This window comes from Scatophagus argus, chromosome 20 (genome assembly GCF_020382885.2).
Source record: "Scatophagus argus isolate fScaArg1 chromosome 20, fScaArg1.pri, whole genome shotgun sequence".
Classification (NCBI taxonomy): Eukaryota; Metazoa; Chordata; class Actinopteri; family Scatophagidae; genus Scatophagus; species Scatophagus argus.
Window position 1 is genome coordinate 2391093 of NC_058512.1, and position 19206 is coordinate 2410298.

Consider the following 19206-nt stretch of genomic DNA (forward strand, 5'->3'; position numbering starts at 1 on the left):
AGGTGAGTCAGCCGTCGGCATCCGTCTGCCAGAGCCAAATGGCGTTCATTCCTACTCGTTGGACTTGGGAATCCTTAGACACGCCAGGGACTGATCCCATTCTCGAAGCCATGGAAGTCATCCGCACGGCCCGAATCGTGCAGAGTCAAACTGAATGGTATTATCAGGATGCCCACCCCCCCCCTTTTTTAAATGCATTTTCACCACAAATTATGAAACGGAGCCGTTGCAAAGTGGGAAACAAAAGTGTGGTCTTCGAGAGTTTAAACTAAGTGACGTCGTGAGGCGTTTAGTGCATCTTCACAGAGACGCCGCTTGGCGAGATGAGGCCGCAGAAGACCTTTTAGGACAGACGATCTGATGCTGTATCTTCACTGAGAACATTTTCCTCTGAGCACTTTGAACCACACGTTATTCCACATCTTTTCCCACCCAGACGTTTGGCTGAGGACCACGGTTTCCATTTCATTGTGTTGTTTAGTTAGCAGCATTTGTCTAAGCACTCCAGACTCACAGCAGCTTCAGGGTCACTTTTGTTTGTCTTTCCCGCTCAGTTAAGGGCCATCATATTCTCAGCTATTTCAAGTCATGTTAATTCAAAAGATGTTTTTTTTTTAGATGTCTGTTTGTGCTTTGCAGCCCAAGAAGCCCATTAAGACGTAGCCAGCTAATTCTGGCAACCTTGTATGTCATTAGAAGTGTTTATACTGTCTTAATCCTATTTACTCAGCGTGGGGCGCACTGCAGACCTGAGAGCGGCCGACTTACAAACTTAGGAAGGGTGGGCTGTAAGAAGAGCGAAATGTTGCTCTTCGTATCAAGATTATTATTTTATTTTATTTTATTTATTTATTTTTTTTACCTAAAAAATATATATATTTGCAGCATGTTTGGATACACACACAGTCACCATTACATAAGTGTGCATGATGCCCCGTCAGCAAGACATGAAGGTGCAGTGAGTCACTGGGTGAGGAAAATCTTCTATAACGGGATTAGAGGCTCTTCATATCTGCAATAACCTCCTGTGTGACCAACAGGATGTTCTGTACAAATTGTCACATGCATGAAAACGTTTTCACTGTAAACACGGGAGAAAGTGGCGTAAGGTTCACAGTTATGGCACATTTTTGGGACATACATTTTTGACATTTTAGAAAGACACACTCAGTCTGGATGTATTAGCATTTATGAAAAGCCTCCCGCAGGTCACTTTGTGTTCTGTTGCTTGTTTTTAGATGACTGCAGAATTTCCCTCAAGAAACCCAAGTGGACAAAGGATCTGTTATTTAAACCTTCTGACTTCTTCTGTGTATTCATAAGCAGGTGGTTGTTTCAGAGAGTCTTTTCAGCGCCTTTACAGATGACACAGTTTAGTGTTAAATTATCACTCACTTCTGCGCTGCATTTTAGAAAAGACAAAAGGTCGTCGATCTTCAGAGTATAAAAAATCGCCCGCTCGTCAACAGAAGTGATCCCGGCGGCGTGTTGCGTTCAAGGAGCAGTACGACAGGCAGATTCAGAGTGCAGGAGAAGCGGCAGCGAATCTTTGGTCCAAAACCTCGACTTTAATCTGCTTCTTCTTCCTGTCTGTCAGGTGCACAAGTGCAACAAGGAGGAGAGGTGCAGTGGGGAGCAGTCAGGTAACTTGTCACACCATCGTTTTTTATTCGACAGATTTATTGTTTTATGTAAAAAAAAAAAAAAAAAATTATTAAAAATAATTTTTGAACAGCCTGATTTAGATAAGCTACAGTTTGTGACTCCTGTTCACTGGCATTGAATTCCAGAGCTGATCTACGGAGTCCTGAAAGAGACAAAATAGTGTAAAAAGTTATTAGACCTCACAATATTGTGTGTATGATGTTTAAACGGATTGTAAAGATCAGGAAATATGAAGGTTTATTCTTTTCCTTGCTAAAGGAGACCTGAGGATTTTCTCTTTAATCTGCTTCTGGCTCAGTTTCCAGTTGTCCAAAAGACAGTGCAAATAACAAGTTTCTTTATCTTATTTGTACAGCATGAACCAAAAACATTTTCGTTAGCTATCATAATTCTCAAAGTGGTTAGAAACGTAGAAGATTTAGAGGTGCGTCAGAGGCAAAACACGACAAGTTCGAAGTGAATCGGGACACTGAGACTCCGTTACATCAGTGTGAATGTGTCTCTCCATCAGTAACGTCCATTGCTTCCCTGTGCCCGTCTGCAGAGTGCCACTCTCTACGTCACCGGGACAGGAGGAAAGACTCGATGGACGCCCGGTCGCTCAGCTCTCGTGGCAGTGACGGTAAGACCATTGAAAATGCGAGCCTCCGTCTTAAATGAATGGGGCTGCAGTTTGGTGAGTGGGAGAGGCAGACAACAATGAGGGAGGAGGGCGAGATCAGTGCGAGCGCGAAGCGAGTGACGGGGACATGAGGCGAGTGAGTCACACTGTGTCATGGCGAGCACTTGAACTGAAGAGATCCTAAAGAGAGCTGTCGTGGGCTGATGATGACATTAAGTGTCTTCCTCCTCGACTCACTTCCACACAGCTGTTACTGCAGTACCTCAGCTGCAGTCAAACCGCTCTTCATCTCTCATTAGTCATCTATTAACATTTGTTCCACACGTACGTTTTATTCACGTCCTCCCCTCTTTGATCACTTTCTGTATGCCCTTTCATTTCCGTAAGGCTTCTGAGGAGGGCAGGCCCTGTGATTTGTTTATTTGCATTTTTTATACTTAAAATGCTTACTTTGTTTTCTGAATTTCAGCTCCCAGCTTACAGAATCGAAGATATTCCTCCGTCGCCAGGATTCACTCCATGACTATCGAGGCTCCCATCACCAAGGTAGCACACGCTGTGATTATGAGCCTCCTCTGAAGGGTGCTTTGTTTACTGTCAAAGTGCACTTTTATGGAGGCCCGTCTCAACATCTTCCCATCTGTGTTTTCTTTGTCGACCCGAGCAACTCGATCAAACTTCACCTTTTGATGCAACAGCTCAAAGGTTTTTTTTGCTTGATGGAAAACAAACAGCCTTCTTTTCTTGCTAGATTGGACAAGTGAGTTGCTTACCAGCTCAAGGTGCTATTTTATTAGCCAAATTAAAAAAAGAACATCTCATTGTTTATGTGTGTGGTAGGAAGCTACATTTCAAAAGGCTGCTGTCAGATATAAACTGCGAAAGAGTCTTCAGATCCGTCGCTCCACACCAGCTCTTCCCAGTTGATGTTGCTGTTGACATCTTGATGAAAATGTGCAGAACTGTTTTCTGGTGGTCGGGATGTGACCTCTGGATCCTCCACGAGCCTGCTGAATCCATCGCACTGCACTCACATACAGCACAGTAGTGTACATTATGTCACATTGTCTCGCTGTGCGTCCTGCTGCACATCCTGTGATGCTCGTGTGTTCGAGAGGCGGCTTTTTTTAGCCGCTTTGCCCCAGACGAGATTTCTCCGGCATCACATGCGAATGTCCGTGACACACGCACGGATAAAGGAGCGTTGTGTTATGGCGTGTGTTTGCACACAGTGTCTCTGCAACAGACTTTTCTTTTCCTTCTTCCTCAGGTAATAAACATCATCAACGCAGCCCAGGAGAGCAGTCCGGTGACGGTAGCCGAGGCCCTGGATCGCGTGCTGGAGATCCTGAGAACCACCGAGCTCTACTCCCCCCAGCTCGCCTCCAAAGAAGATGACCCCCACACTAACGACCTGGTCGGGGGGCTCATGAGCGTAAGAGGCAGCACAGATTATGTGCTTTAGAGTTCATTCTTTAGCATTCATGCTTGAAGCTCTTTATGAGGAGAAGTTAGAAACAGTCTGTTTTCAGTCACACTGCAGAAATGTTCTTACCTCATGTGTGTGTAATCGAACATGAATTCCCGTTGGCCTCTGAAGTCGGATCAGCGGTGCCAGCAGAGTCTCTGTTTATTTTCTTATTTTCTGGTTTGTTGAGTAGGACCAGCGATGAGGTGAGTCTCTGCACACAGAGCTGACTGGAAGCTTTCTGATCCATCAGTCAGCTGCAGAAACGTCCCAGACGTTTGTATGCATGTGCAGGACGTACACCTTTTTGATCAGTATTGTTGTTTTTGTAAGCAAATCTCACAAAAAGACCAAAACCTGTCTTCAGGCAGCGAGCCAGAGACAGGCCACACACACACACACACACACACACACACACACACACACACTCACACTGAATGGAGCTGTGGAGATAAAGATTTTGATGACGGATGTTTTATTGTTAGCTTTAGATTAACTAATGGCCACTCAGTGTTTCTCTCTTCTGTGTTTTAAATGGATTAATAAACCATTTCTTGTTTTTCTTTTCTCTCCAGGATGGACTGCGGAGACTCTCCGGAAATGAATATGTCTTCTGCAAAAGTAAGCCTGAATAACAGTGACTGAATTACCACATTATGACAGGATCATGTATCCATGTAACGCAGTCGCAGTAACACAATATAATCAAGTACTTTGGTTCTGCTGGTAGGATGAAAACGACGCTTCTTTTCGAAACAAAAGCAGTAGATGCATTAAAGAAAAGTTCAGGATTTTAGTACGTAGACTCGTTTAAACCTCCAACACTCACTAATGGACAACTTGCGTCTTGTGAGTTGAACGGGACAGTGATTTCCGGGAAGGTCTGTGATGTCTCGACAGGCACAGTGACTTTGGACAGATCCGTGCTGGCTCCTCCCTCCCCCGCTTTATGCTAAGCTAAGCTAATCAGCTTCAAATTATTCAAAAAGTCAAATTATTCCTGCAGTTGACAATAAGACGGCACGTTTCTGAACACGTGTCCTTTCAAGCTAATTATATTTTGTCAAATTTAAAGTGCATCTTCACTAATTTATCGCTCCAGGGTTTCTGGTGCAGAAATCAGGGAGGGACACAGTGTGTGACTGCTCACAGCTGACTCAGGGATTCAGTCCTACCAGACTGTTTGACCCAGTGTGATGCTGTTCATGTGACAGAAAAAAACATTCAATTAAATCTTTAGGTGCCATCAGATGCAGTTAGGGAAATGTGACGGTGACATTTCATCTCAGGTTCGCACTCTAAAGGATGAGTTAAACGAACCAAATGGCGCTGAGTTAATGTTAATGAGTTGAGAGCAGGTAGGAGTACAGGCCGTCATCGTGCGCTGCCTTGACCGGATCTCATGAATAAATATTAAGCTTAAGGTAGTTATCGTCCTGATAAAAGCATTACGATGTCCCAAGTAGCTTTCCAGAGTGTTAATTCTTCCATTTGAGGTTATTATGCAAACGCCATTATAATGATTACAGTCACTTAACTGAGGGAAGATCTCAATCGAGCGTCTAAATTCCAGGAAGACAAAAGTGTCGTAATCTCAGAGCTGCAGGCGCGTCTGCTCTCATACGATTCTTTAAACAATCTTATCACACATCATCTTTCCACCACGGACGACTCAAAGGACCAGATGTTCACAGTGAGGCACTTAGCCAGTTTCTTTGCACGTGTGTGTGGATATTAGAGAGCCAAGACTGGTACAGCCATTCTTCATTTAACCGTGAAATCCCACACAGAGCTCCCTCTCAGTTTACCCCTTTTATGGTCAAACCACCTTGAACGCTGCGTGCTTCTGTTTATCTGCTAGATATGAGTCAGAGCCAGCTGGCTATCCCAGTCACTCTGAGTGACGTCCCTCCATCCATCGCTGAGATGCTGAATGATGAGGAGTGCTGGGAGTTCAACATCCTGGAGCTGGAGGCAGCAACACACAAGAGGTACGAACACCGTGGATTGATGAGGCCACCATGAGGAGAAAGGATGCCAGTTTGTTAGGTTCAGGAAAGGTCACACTTTGCTTGTTGCATGATAATAATTTCATTTAGCTTCCTCCCCCCGCAGTCACTCAATGTATTGCTTCCTCGAGCTGAGTTCAATGAGCAGATGGATACTACACTCATATCTGCACATTCAATTTGAGGGCAGGCTAGCTTAGCTTAGCATAAAGACCAAAAAAGGTCACTGTACCCCTTTGAGAAATAGTCTTGCACATAAAGCCGCCTTAACATCACCAACATTAAACAAACCATATGCCTTGTGCAGAGCCAGGCTAACTTTTCCCCCTGCTTTGAGTCTTTATGCTAAACTAAGCTAACTCTCTCCTTCATATTTTGATTTTCTCATGTAGCTCTCTGGCAAGAAAGTGAATTCCACCCACAGCAAGTCAAATTTTTCTCTAAACTACGTTAAGATCTCAATCAACGATTCAGTTGGTTTTGGGTTTAGACGTTATGCTCATAATCAGATTACACGTGTGCAAAGTATTGGCTTAAGTTTCTTCAGACATTCATTTCAAGCCCTCTTGATGTCCATTCAGTCGGTGTTTTGCGTGATCCCCTGCAGACCGCTGACTTACCTCGGACTGAAGATCTTCGCGAGCTTCGGAGTGTGCGAGTTCCTGAACTGCTCGGAGGCTACGCTGCGTTCCTGGCTGCAGCTCATGGAGGGCAGCTACCACTCCTCCAACTCCTACCACAACTCCACGCACGCCGCAGACGTGCTGCACGCCACTGCCTACTTCCTGCGCAAAGAGAGAGTGAAGGTTAGAAGAAAAGCAAACATTTGGAACGGCTGAACACATGAGTGCGTGCTGAGCGGTCCAATACTGACGTCTCTCTGTGTAACTGCTGTTTGATTCAGAGCAGTCTGGACCAGCTGGATGAGGTGGCGGCGCTGATAGCAGCCACAGTGCACGACGTGGACCACCCGGGCAGGACCAACTCCTTCTTGTGCAACGCTGGCAGCGAACTGGCGATCCTCTACAACGACACAGCCGTGCTGGAGAGCCACCACGCCGCCCTCGCCTTCCAGCTCACCATCCGGGACAGCAAGAGCAACATCTTCAAGAACACAGACAGGTCTGTGGTCGCAGCAGCAGCTGGTGGTGGTGGTGGATGTAGAACCTGAGCATGCTTTGTGTTCACCCTCACCCCCTTTTCTTCTGACAGGAATCAGTTCCGAACGCTGCGCCAGGCCATTATCGACATGGTGCTGGCCACGGAGATGACCAGACACTTTGAGCACGTCAGCAAGTTTGTGAACAGCATCAACAAGCCAATGGCTGCCATCGAAGAGACCAGCGCTGGCGTAAGTGTGTCGCTGCTTCGTTTGTTACATGTGAGGATTCAGCAACTTTCAGTAAGATGGCGACGCTTTATTTTTATTGACCTGATCCTCGTCAGTGGGGTGGAAAACGTGCACAAACACAGTATGTTCACGCTCAGGTCAAAACGAGTGGGAGGACACCAGCGTTTGTTCAGTGTTTGCTAGAATGAACTCTGAAACTTACAAGTAAAATGGCGACAAAACCGTTATTGTTACTTTCGTATGTGAAGCTGTGTTCTCCATCTTTGTTGAACTGTAAGCTTGTCTGTAGACGAAACTGACATCTTGCACGTTCAATAATCAGTTGAAGTCAGTCTTTGTTTTACTCTAAGAAATTATAGAAACGTGTATTCAGACGTACTCGCGTGTACTTCCTGTATGTGCAGATGCTCACGTCCTGCGTGTGTTGTTCCCTGCAGAGCATCAACAGCGACTGCGACGGTCAGGCCAGCATCAGGAACTCTCCGGAGAACCGTCTGCTGATAAAGAGGATGTTGATCAAGTGCGCAGATGTGGCGAACCCCTGCAGACCGCTCGAGCTCTGCATCGAGTGGGCCGGACGGATCTCCGAGGAGTACTTCGCACAGGTGTGGCCACAAACGCCAGCAGAGCTCGGCTTAATGTGACGACGGTTTTTAAAAGCTGAGAAGCTGCATGCTTAGCTTCAGTGTGTGTTTCCCAGTGCTGCCGTCACTTCATTGTGATCTGTGTGTGTGTGTGTGTTCACCCTGCAGACGGATGAAGAGAAAAGACAAGGGCTGCCGGTGGTGATGCCAGTGTTCGACAGGAACACCTGCAGCGTTCCCAAATCTCAGATCTCCTTCATAGACTACTTCATCACTGACATGTTTGACGCCTGGGATGGTGAGAGTCGCCTACTGCTGTGTACTCGGCATCACTTTCTCTTCTTTGTTTCTGCGCTTTACAAAACTGTTTTCAAAGTACTTAAAGGGACATTTCACCCCAGGTTTTGAATATAATGGAGCTAGATATCATTTGGCTTGTGGTACTCAGAGAAGCAAAACTGTATGAAAAACTCAACGAGATCGTGATCCAGTTCCTCAAGATAATCCACAGACCGCATCACGACACCAAAGGAAACGTGTTGCTGTTCCTTCTGTGCTGCGATGCAGTGTCGTTTAGAGAGCAAATAGTTCCTGTCTGTGGATTATTTATTCTAGGGTGGCGCTAGAATAAATGTCAGCGGATCACTAAAATCTGTAGGATCACCTTCTGTGGATCGTGGGCGTTTGGACCGAAATGGGATCACCTCAATCCAACAGCTAAGATATTTCAGTCTGGACTAAACTGGGCAGACTGACTGACTGATTGACTGGCTTATCTACTTTGAGGCTTTCCGTGTCCAAGCAATAATTGATACAGAAATGGCAGTATTTCTGATTTGTTCGGCAGTTTGAAATGGAATGAAAGGAAAACAAAAACGGCAATTGAGTCAGTCTGTCAGGGTGGAACAGAAGCTCGTACATTCAGATCTTCACTCGGTGGTTTCTTGGAAGATTGCAGGATATGAAATTACAGGAAAGATGAGGAGGAGGAGGAGCAGCAGCGGAGACAAGTGGGAAGGGACAGTATGGTGCTTATAGCTCCTCATTCCCACTGAATTTCCCTTTTGGTTTAGCTTCCCCAGGAGGGAACTTGTTTACTGTCAACATCGCTCTGATGTCACGGAAAGATTCCAAATGCCAGTGGGACGGAGAGAAATTGCGAGGGCGTCGAGGGAAGGGAAGTTGGGAAAATGTTAGAGAGGATGGGGGTTTACGATCGCCGGGTTCGGGTGGGGGTCGAGCAGGGCTTCTCTTACACGTGAACGCAAAAACACACACACACACACGGCCGCTCTGGGTTTGCCGGGGTCGCTGACGGGGTCGCCGTTAGTTCCACAGATGCAGCGCGGGGTCATCAGCAAACCGGAAACGGGGATGTAAACAAGACGGGCGCTGAGAACACACACTCTGACCAGAAGCTGTGTGTGTGTGTGTGTGTGTGTGTGAGAGAGACTCCAGCAGCTTTTTTGTGGGAGTGGACACACATGACATTTAGCCACTGCATGAACCACACACACACACACACACACACACACACACACACACATTTCCGTTTCCAAGAAGTGTCTGATGGCAGGTGTGTCTCACCAAACACGTCTGTGTTTATTCCTGGATTCCTGAATTTTGCTTTGCATGTTTACGAGAACGATTTGTTCAAAGTTTCTGTCTTAAAACAATCCTCAGGTGCTCGTTTGTTCAGGACTTGAGCAGTTGAAACTGTTTGGCTTCCTTTCACGAGTAGATTTGACCACCTCAGACTGCTGAAACGATTAACTTTATACACTTTTTACACTGGAATCATATTACGATTGCATCTCTTCACAGCTGTTTAAATCTGCATGTGGCTCTGTGAGCCTCCGCTTTGAGACAAACCTATCAAACTGGTTCTGATGTCCGTTTGTTTCATCCTCACCCAGCTGATCTTTTGTGTGTCTCCTCTCAGCCTTCGCCAGCCTGCCTGGTCTCATGGAGCACCTGTCGGAGAATTACAAGTACTGGAAGTCCCTGGACGAGATGAAGTGTAAGAGCCTGCGTCCTTCTCCTCCTTCTTGACCCGTTCCTTGTCGCCTCCTCTCATCCATCAGTCCGAGCAGGGCAGGAGGGCGGATGCAGCCCTGCGGTGGAACAGTTAGTCTCTTCGGCTGTGATTGGACGGAGCTCTGCGGCCTCCCAGGCGAGCTCGGACTCGGCCCGATGCTGGGCGACGGGAGAGCAGACCTCGCTGCCTGACGGATGCCGAGACGCTGGTTTCAGTCTCAAATCACAGCCTCTTTTCTTGCGCGGTTCTCGTGGAGGTGGTGTTCTGCCGGTGGAGAACAGGTTGTCATTTGAGGGCCCCGTCGACTCTCCGTTGCCACCTTATGACCCTGTTAACTTCTCCTAACAGCACCTGTGTGGACCTCACGGCCCACCTGACAATCTGTACCATACAGTGCAACTCACTAGAAACCTGCACTTTAGCTCACTGAGACATTTTGAACTCCCGCTTGCTATTTTTGCTTTTTCTTTCAGCAAATCTTTTCATTCTGCATCCGTCTGTTGCTGTAAAAGAGACGAACAAGATGGTGGCCAAAGCTAGAAGCACTGACATCACCGACTTCTGGAGGTGCTCGGCTGGGATTAAACATTCTCATGAAGCTGTGATGCAGTCTGCAGTATCAGAGACACTCTGGGACCAAGTACTTAGCAGTCCACGTCCCTGCTGGGCCCCCTGAACAGAGAGATTTCAGAAGGCGGAGCTCCAAGTTCCACAATCCAATCAAGAGGAGAACGAGCCAGCGCACAAAAAGTTTAGCCACGTATACGACGACCATGAAGGCCTGCGTCTGTGATGATCGGTGGGTTTTAAAGATCATGTAGCTGGCGGTGAAAAATCTACCGCTGTGGTAACTTCCTCTACGTCATCGTCGTCCTTTGTGCGCCGTGAAAGCAGTCAAACCTGAGCGTCAGAACGAGGTGGAGGAGCAGAATTGCTGTGGAACAATATGAACACATCAGATGTTACACTCATAGCTTTGTGACACCAACTGTAGACGTTTAATACCCAAATAACAGGAAACAGATCTGACTTGCTGGTGTCTGAACAGGAAGCAGAAGCTGTCCATGCAGTAGCGAGGAGCCGTGCTGGACCTCACGTGGTTTTTGTTAAACCAGTTTTCACCCTGCAGCTCACCTTACAGTCAGTTGGCTTCCTTTTGTAAGAAATCAAGCTGCACATGATTTTCAGAGTATTTTGGAAAAGGCCTTCAGTTGAGATTTGTATGGTGTGTCTGCCCTCTGGTGGCTACATGGGAGCACTGCAGTAGTGCCACTTGAACGGTAGATCAGTAACGGTTCATTTGTCTGATCAGATCCACAGGAAATTGGTTATTACCCTGCTGTGATTGGGAGAAGCGCGATGATTTGTCAAAGTGAGAAAAACTATCAGCTTTAATATTTGAGAATTGAATGCATCTTTCAGAGCGCTTTTCTTTGATTTTAACCGATACCAGTGTTAGACAGCCATTTCTATCAGCACGCTTATATTTTATAGAGAAAAATGGATTAAAAATGGTGATTATTAGTTCCAGGCTGCAGAGCCATCCATAAACTACCTGAGCTGCTTTGGTGAATAATTTCACCATCATGTAATCGTCCTGTCTGAGTGACGTTCAAGAGTGAAGCAGGAGGACGTGCTGTGTGTGTGTGTGTGTGTGTGTGTGTGTGTGTGTGTGTGTTAATCCAGGAAACGCACATTAGTGTGAACCAAAGGCACAGAGAGCTCTTTACAGGTGCCTTATTCTTTGGTCATCTTTACAAGAGAAACAAGTCGTGTTTGGTTGAAATCCTCCTCTAAAACAACACCAGAGAAGCCATACGTGTTTTGGACTTTTAAAGACTTGCTGTGTGGTCTGTGCTGCAGGTTTCAGTTCACTTGCTGAGTCAGCGTTAGCAGTTCTGTACGTTTTATCCTCTCCGTTTTGTACAAAGACAGAGACTGAATCAGGTGAAGTTGGATCAGATGTGAAGTCCACTTTGGGTTTGTTATCAGTCACGTCCATGTATTGATTATGTGATCATGTAGTCGTTTTACTGATGACCAAGGTCTTAATTAACGCCTTAATCTCGTCACGTCTCAGTGTCTGGCTCTGCTATTGTTGCAATACACTGTAAACTACCTAATGTACCTGCCGTTCTTGTAAATACTCACCAAATTTATCATGTTTGCTTTGCATTTTACATAATGTGCTTATGTAACTTTTGTTTTGGCTGTTGCTGTGTGGTTGAAGTGGTGGCTCCCAATCAACATCTTTAAAGCAATTTTTTTTCCTCCTCCACAGCAACTTGAAACGCGGCTCCACCTCTGAATGTGATTTTATTTTATTTTTTTTGCTTGACGATAATCATAGATTTCTATTCACAGAGACAATTTACAGATCCACATGCCTTTCCTTCTTTCTGTGAGCAGCAATGACCGGAATGTGATGATTTCAATTAGATGACACGCCTCGAGCCTACTGAGGCAGGACCAGATTGTATAACTGCTTGTTATGTAACGATGAGCCTTCATCACTCGCAGCGATTCCTCCTTCCTCTCGCTTTCATCTCTTCGACACTGAAGGCCGTGGCCGCGGACAAACGTGCCAATCCTGTGTTGTTTTGTATCATTTCTAAGCAGAACAATGATTAGAAAGTGAAATTGTATACAGAGGAAACTATTTTTCAGAGAAAAACAAGTCATTATCGGCCGCCAGAACTGTAATGTGTGTTTTACCGCCTCATGCGTCGTAGTGAAAAGCTTTCCATCAGTCACTTAGAATATTTATGTTTGAAAAGTTTAATTTAGTTTGCTCTCTGAATTATGATGTCTTATTTTAACGTTCTCTGTCAAACACTGAAATGTATTGTGAGACAATTAAAGCATTCTTTAAGTATGACATCTTTACTCGATGGCAGCAACAAATTCACAGGAGCAGAGTACACACAAGTGAGCTTCAGAGGTGCTGGCAGACAGACTCTGTCACCTCCAGACAGAGCCAGAGCCGGGCCAGCAGAGACCCGGGCCAGCAGAGACCCGGGCCAGCTGCTTCCCCGTGTTGGCACAGAGTGGAGCTAATCTGATCTCTAGTGGACAGATAAGAAATATTCCTTCAAATGAATGCAACAGTGCAAACTAACGCATGGAGACGTACAAAGTATTTGTATCCGAGATGAGGTCTTTAAATTTAAATACTGCTTTCAGTGAAAAGGCAAAGAACCATCATTAAATACAAGCAACAGTCACTACAGTAATGAGCAACATCACATCCCTCCGGTAAGAGGCAGCGAGTGGGGGGTCTCAGAGGTCACAGCCCTCCGTTCTCCTCCAGTTTCTGGAAAAGTGCCAGGCTGCGCAGACGGGACTGCCTCTCGCCGTTCTTCCACAGGATCAGCAGGTGGTCTGCCGAGCACGTGACCAAGCCGTCCTCCCCAAAGCTCAGAAACATCTGGCCGAACACCGAAAAGCGATTATTTCAAAACACTGTTGTGACAAAAATTTCAAGTAGTTCGTACGCTCGTAAAATCAAACCTGGACGGCTCCCGAGTGTCCAATCAGATCACCCGTCAACTCCAGCGTCCTGAGGTTTGGGACGTCTGTGACCTTCTTTGACGGAGGACCGGCGGTCTGTTTGTTTGACCGGCCGAAAGTCCACATCCCAAAGAACCCTGGTGGACACAGAAGAAAGACTCATATTTACAATAATGCATTAAATACAGTACTCGTTACAACAACAACAACAAAATATTTTTCTGTACATTCAGCTGGAGATGGATGCCAAGCAGAACTCAAACATCATGAGAGGAGAAAGTCGACCAGAGTGAAACTGCTTTTAGGCTTCACTGAGCCTCTCTGAGGCTCCTCTAATCCCATTTTTAAACTAACAACAGATCAAATGACGACTCTGCGGGTCAGACACAACAGTTTTTCCATGTTCATACGAAAGTTAGCACAACTGCATCGAGTGACAAACGCCACATTCATAGGAAGGTTAAAATACAACATGAGGATGCGGACCAACAATATCACTAATTTGCAGACAAATTTGTGCCATCTTGTGAATGTTTGGTCCCTATTCGCTCTATTTTCATCTGTTTTTGGTCTCCACCACCTTCAGAGGGAAACATCTGGCTGCTCAGCTGCTAAAGGCTACACCATGTTCACCAGCTGCTGGGCAGGTCCTGCCCCACAACACTACGAGAGCTGCGAGCGTGAACCCCAACAGAAAAGCTGCAGGTCTTAAAAGTTAAACGATGAGACTAAAAGTGCAACGTTAGAACGATCCATAAACTCACAACAGTTACAGGAAATGCACCAAGCTGAAATCTAGCGGCGACCACAGGAGATGCAAGCGACGGATTTCTGGTTTCCTGGAGATGCGAAACCATCAACAGACAAATAATCCGCTTTTAGCGGGTGGTGTAGCCTCAGTGGACTCCACAGCCAACATCTACCAAGAATCACTGCAGCTCGACCACACACACACACACACACCCACACACACACACTCAGCAGGAAACGCAGCCTCTCTGAGTGCTGCCGCGGCACACTTTCCTTTCATGTACACCACATCTGGACTGCATTACTGCACCTCCACACCACCCACGCACCAAGACACCCAACCACACACACACAAACTGAGAGCAGGCAATTTTCCTCAGACTTTGAACCTTCTGACGTGTGTGATCTTCCACTATCAAAGTTATCCAGCTTTCTTAAGATGGCAACAGGAGGAAATGTGAGCAGGATGACCTCTGTGCATGTTTGTGCGGAGCACGTGAACTACGAACATGTGTGGCTGTGTATGTCTCACCTGGAGAGGCCGGTTCAGCAGCTAAAGGTAGGTCCTGGATCTCCCACATCCTCACGCTGCCATCTTCAGAGCAGGACATCAGCTCGCTGCAACAGAGACAACGTCACACCAACAGAATTTCCCTCAGGATCAATAAAGTATCTATCTATCTATCTATCATAAGGTCCTGCTCCAGATCACATCAGCATGTGAGAAACATCATATCAGAAGTCCGTCCTGTTTACTGGAGTAGTGAACGAACTTTCATTGCACAGGAACTTTGTGGCATGGGAGCGATTGTTGGTTGGTATAAGAAAAAACTTCAGGTGTTAAAAAAAAATTTAAAAAAATCAAACTTGACTGCAAAATGCACAAAAACATAAATTAATGGTATTAACTCTTTTTGTTCCATAAGTGATCATGGTATGAGGGAGAAAATGCTCATAAAAAGGGTCCATAATTCCTAACAGTGGACGCCTTGTCAGCCATTATCCTTCATCATTTCGAGTTTAGCCAAAGTTTTTGCGTGCTCTCAGAGCAGATCGTTCACAGACGTAATCAGAAGCAAATGAAATATTCATCCAAAGAGAAAACCTTCTGTCACGCCTTGGAGAGCTTAGAGACAGGAACTTGTGTGAAACTGTCATACCTGTCAGATAACAACATGGTGTGCAGGACGTTGGAGTCGTGGGCGACCTTCCTGTAGGCGACCACCGTCTTGGTCAGCACGCTGTACACATACAGGCCGCTGCCCACAGCCGCCAGGATGTACTGCAAAACACACAGACCTCACGCGTCTTCAACCATGACCACGCAAAACACACTAACCAACAGCAGTCCACTCGTCCTGTCCTCCTCACCCTCCCATTGGTGCTCAGATGCTGAATGGACATCTCGCTGGGTTTGGGAGCAGCCAATCGGATTTCAGCCTGAGCGCAGGCTTGTGACTCCTCCCACAGGATGTGTTCATAGGCCAAGATGTTCCAATCAACCGCATCCCACAAGATCAACTCGCCCGCATGGGAACCGCTGGCGAAGAGCCCGTCTGAGGAAGAAATGAGGTGTACATGAAGCAAAGCTTTCCGCCGTGAGATTTTAACGATGAGTTTTCCCAGCAGACTCACCGTTGACGTTGACGAGAGCTCGAATCTGGTCCTGGTGGTCGGACAGACAGCGGATCTCAGCCAATGACAGAGAGGAATCGGTAGAACCCGTCAGCTTGTAGATCACTGCAGCGAAGAAAAATCAAAGTTTTCATCTGTGTGCTCATACCATACACTGATATCATTCCTGTCGTCTTACTGATCTCCTTATCCATGGCAGCGGCGAGGCAGTTCTTGGGCAGCTCGATCAAAGCGGTGATTCCTGCCAAAAACGCCAAAAAACACAACATCAGCCGGTTTGTGTGCGAACAGCAGCGACAGGCGTACAGATGTTCCTCCTTTTCGTTTCTGCTCACCGCTGTCGCTGTGGTTCTGCCTGTGACTCTGCAGCTGGAAGTCGCCGTTCCACACACAAAGTTCCTCCCCGCCGGAGACCCACACACTCAGCCGCTCCAGCACCAGCAAACACTGACAGAGACACACAGCACATGAAGCGCGTCTTTCATTTGGATTTGAGCGAGAAAGAAAAGAAAGCAAATATAACTTGACCACAGACGCTGCAGTTAACCTTCATGTACGGTCGAGATGAGGCAATTACCAACAGGCAGAACAACCTCAGAGCCAAACATTTTAATTGGTAGGTTACTGGGTTTCTGTAAAGCACCTAGAGACAATTTTGATTGTAAAAGGTCTCCTACTGTCTCACTCATGTGTGATGTGATATTAAAGAGATTTGTGTTTTATGGTGCTTTTAACCGGCAGAAGAAGATCTGCTTTTAATTTCTCTTTCTTTCTTTCCACGTGTTGCCTCGAGCTGTTGTGGCCTTTACGTTAATCTGACAGCGTTCAAGTCAGGCTTGTCGTGTTCAAAGTTTTACTGACATGTTACCATGACAACCCTGTGATAGTTTTATGTAACTTTTACATAAAAAGTGGCTTATTCACATATGTGCAAACTTGTCTTTTATGTATGTCTGAAAGAGAGTTCAACAATCACCTTTACAGACGACTGGAGATCTGAAATGGTCTGAACCCTGTTGCCCGTGTCAGGGTCCCACAGCTGACAACAAGAAGGTTAGGGGAAAACAGGTTTGAATTGAGCGATTTTAGTGTTTAAATGTCAGGCTGGCGCTTTTGTACGAGGATACACTGAGACTTCGGTCTGAGGAGGCTGTGATGAGTGAGGTGTGTGACGTGACTCCATTATCACAGGTGAAGGTGGTCATGGCGGTTATCTGCTGCGAATGGCCCCTCAGCTCCTGCAGCCTCTCTCCAGTCTAATGGAAAAAATTAGCAATTAGCACCAACGCATTGTGTGCAATTTCACGACGAAGAGAAACAGTAAACTCGCGATGCATCACCTCAACGTTCCACACCAGAACGAGGCCATCGTCCCCCGCCGAGGCACATCTGGAAAACACAAGGCGACAGGTATGAGTGGTGTCTTGTGTTTGGACTCAGACGTGACAAAAATTCCTCAGTGGAGATGTGCACTTGGCAGCTCTCATCTTTCGTGAGCTCACTAAGCGTAGCCAAACACACCAAGTTAATCTCTTTCAGTGTGAGGAATTACTTCCCACAGCTCCATCTCCACCTGAGAAATCTTTTAAAAAAAAAGAACACACACACACATCTGTCCAGGAGCTTTCCACCTTCACTTGGCCTCTGACCCTAAACCATCCATGATACCTGTCCCCAAAATCAACAGACAGGATGAGTGGATAAAAAAGAGAGATAAAATGAGAAGAGAGGAACTGTCGAGGATACATTTTCAGACTTCAAAAGCAATCTGGAGAGAATTTTCTGGCCTTTGCCCCCGACTGTGGACCCGTGTGTAGCGAGGACGAGACCGAGGGGAGGGGGGTTATTACTGGAGGAGACCAGGCGTGAAGCAACCGCCACCTCCTGACACACACACACACACAAACACACTAAGATCTGTTATAAATCCCAATCTGACCACTTATGCAGGCCCGCTCTACCATGCCAGTGTGCAGCAAGCTTCCACAGAGCAGGTGCAAAACCATCGTGTGTGTGCGTGCATGTGTGTATGGACAGCATTAAAAGGCTTTGGTCATACTGTGCCGTGCACACACAGTCACACAGCGGTGATGATTGGGCTCTTGTCATGCTCTGTAAGTTTTCTGTAGGTGAGGATCTCCTGTCAATCACAGAGGGATAGAGGCCAGCCAAGGGTAGAGAGGAGAGAGGTTAGAAAGAGGAGGGGGGGGGGTCTGCTTACCTGAAGTCATCAATCTGCACCAGAAATCGAACAATGTCAAAATGTCCTTTCAGCACCTGCAGCTCAGTGAACCAGTTTTTGGGCTGTTCCTCTCCAATGCACAACGCGGGGCATTTCTGCAGACACAAAAGACAAAGCAGTGAGACAAAGAGCAGGGACAGCAGGGGCGGAGAGTAACTCACATTACAGTACATTTACTCAAGTGTTGTACTCAAGTACATTTAAAGGGACTTTGTTTGTTCATTTTCTGCCACTTCATACGTATACATTCATAACTGACATAAATCAAACCGATACGAGTCATGGAATAATACAGAATTAATGCACACACTAACAGCACCGCTAACTAGCTTACGTTTAAAAAGATATTAGCTTCACTGAGGAAGCTACCGATACGTCTTACCTCCACTGAGCCCTGAGCTTCTCGGCCACCGAGAAACCACCGAAGCATGACTTCGTTTGTCAGCGATTAACCTGAGCTGGAACAACGGAAGAAAGCCAGCTTACATATTTATCCGAATACGACCCCCCCAAAAAACACAGTTTAACGTGTATGTTAGCATAAAAAACAAGCTAACGTTACAGGCGCGTCATTCATGCAGACACAGAAACCCGAAACGCTTCCGCTTGGTGTGATGTTGTCCTGTTTGCTGTCTTTGTGAGAAGATTTCTGAGTCTAAAGCTTCGTTTTGTGGGCCGAATGGTGTCGAATGAACGGCCAAGATGTAAAACAGCACTATGTAAGCTAGCTTTACGTTTTAAGAGACAAATTTCAGTCACGACCACAACAAACCGCTCATGTGACCCAAACTACGGAAGCTTTGGTTGGACCTGATTCGTTCAGGCCGATGAATATGGCAAAGTGAGTTTAACAACTCCTGAAGCAAATATTTTATCTAAGTGACTGCTCGGTGTCGGTTTCTAAGAACTTAACGTACAGTTTCAGGACATTTTTCTTAAAGATTTCCTTTCAAATACAATGCTTTCAATCATATTTTATCAAAGAAATCTTGAAATTTCATTCTTCTGCCTATGAATATGAGAATCTATGAATGTGCAAACAGTTTTGACTCAGAAAAAGTAGCCTAATAAGACACAACTGTCATTTTTATTAAACACAGAGCTGTGAATGAATAATAATTTTGAAAAGAAAGGTTTAATCCCAGTATACCTAAATCATATTTGGTTTTAATGGTTTAAAATGGTTGCTCTTTGCGTGTCGAGGCAAACCTACTGAAATCAATGCACTGCACACTAACCTAAACTTTGGGAATCCAACTAAACGGTAAAGAAAAGTAGCCTGTATGATTACAATCCGCTGAAAAATCCATGCTCTGTCCTTGTGCACGACGG

At 46.0% G+C, this 19206-nt stretch overlaps 2 protein-coding genes across 3 annotated transcripts in view; one reads left to right on the top strand and one right to left on the bottom strand.

The window, feature by feature from the left end:
* pde8b (phosphodiesterase 8B) overlaps positions 1-12624 on the top strand; it is a 30931-nt gene extending 18307 nt beyond the window's left edge. For both annotated transcript variants that reach the window (XM_046375264.1, XM_046375265.1), the window contains exons 11-22: positions 1598-1643; positions 2210-2287; positions 2757-2833; positions 3558-3722; positions 4331-4376; positions 5617-5746; positions 6372-6570; positions 6669-6886; positions 6977-7115; positions 7553-7720; positions 7868-7997; positions 9642-12624. In XM_046375264.1, coding sequence (XP_046231220.1) covers positions 1598-1643; positions 2210-2287; positions 2757-2833; positions 3558-3722; positions 4331-4376; positions 5617-5746; positions 6372-6570; positions 6669-6886; positions 6977-7115; positions 7553-7720; positions 7868-7997; positions 9642-9751 — 1506 coding nt within the window. In that variant the 3' untranslated portion in view covers positions 9752-12624. The remainder of the gene's footprint in view (positions 1-1597; positions 1644-2209; positions 2288-2756; positions 2834-3557; positions 3723-4330; positions 4377-5616; positions 5747-6371; positions 6571-6668; positions 6887-6976; positions 7116-7552; positions 7721-7867; positions 7998-9641) is intronic.
* A 268-nt stretch (positions 12625-12892) lies between these two features.
* wdr41 (WD repeat domain 41) lies at positions 12893-18689 on the bottom strand. The gene is made up of 13 exons (XM_046375266.1): positions 18257-18689; positions 17854-17969; positions 16973-17021; positions 16760-16888; positions 16609-16671; positions 15968-16079; positions 15811-15873; positions 15633-15737; positions 15369-15553; positions 15158-15279; positions 14530-14615; positions 13248-13384; positions 12893-13164 (listed from the first exon to the last, which is right to left on the bottom strand). The coding sequence occupies exons 1-13, from the start codon at positions 18302-18304 to the stop codon at positions 13024-13026; spliced, it is 1356 nt and encodes a 451-aa protein (XP_046231222.1). The 5' UTR covers positions 18305-18689; the 3' UTR covers positions 12893-13023.
* Between the last annotated feature and the right edge of the window lie 517 nt (positions 18690-19206).

Excerpts from the sequence above, each read along its gene's own strand:
- wdr41 (XM_046375266.1), bottom strand. The coding sequence starts at position 18,304 with ATGCTTCGGTGGTTTCTCGGTGGCCGAGAAGCTCAGGGCTCAGTGGAG. Across the intron at positions 16,889-16,972 it reads TTCTGGTGTGGAACGTTGAG|ACTGGAGAGAGGCTGCAGGA; the intron begins GTGATGCATCGC and ends TTTTTCCATTAG. Across the intron at positions 15,874-15,967 it reads GCAGAACCACAGCGACAGCG|GAATCACCGCTTTGATCGAG; the intron begins GTGAGCAGAAAC and ends CGTTTTTGGCAG.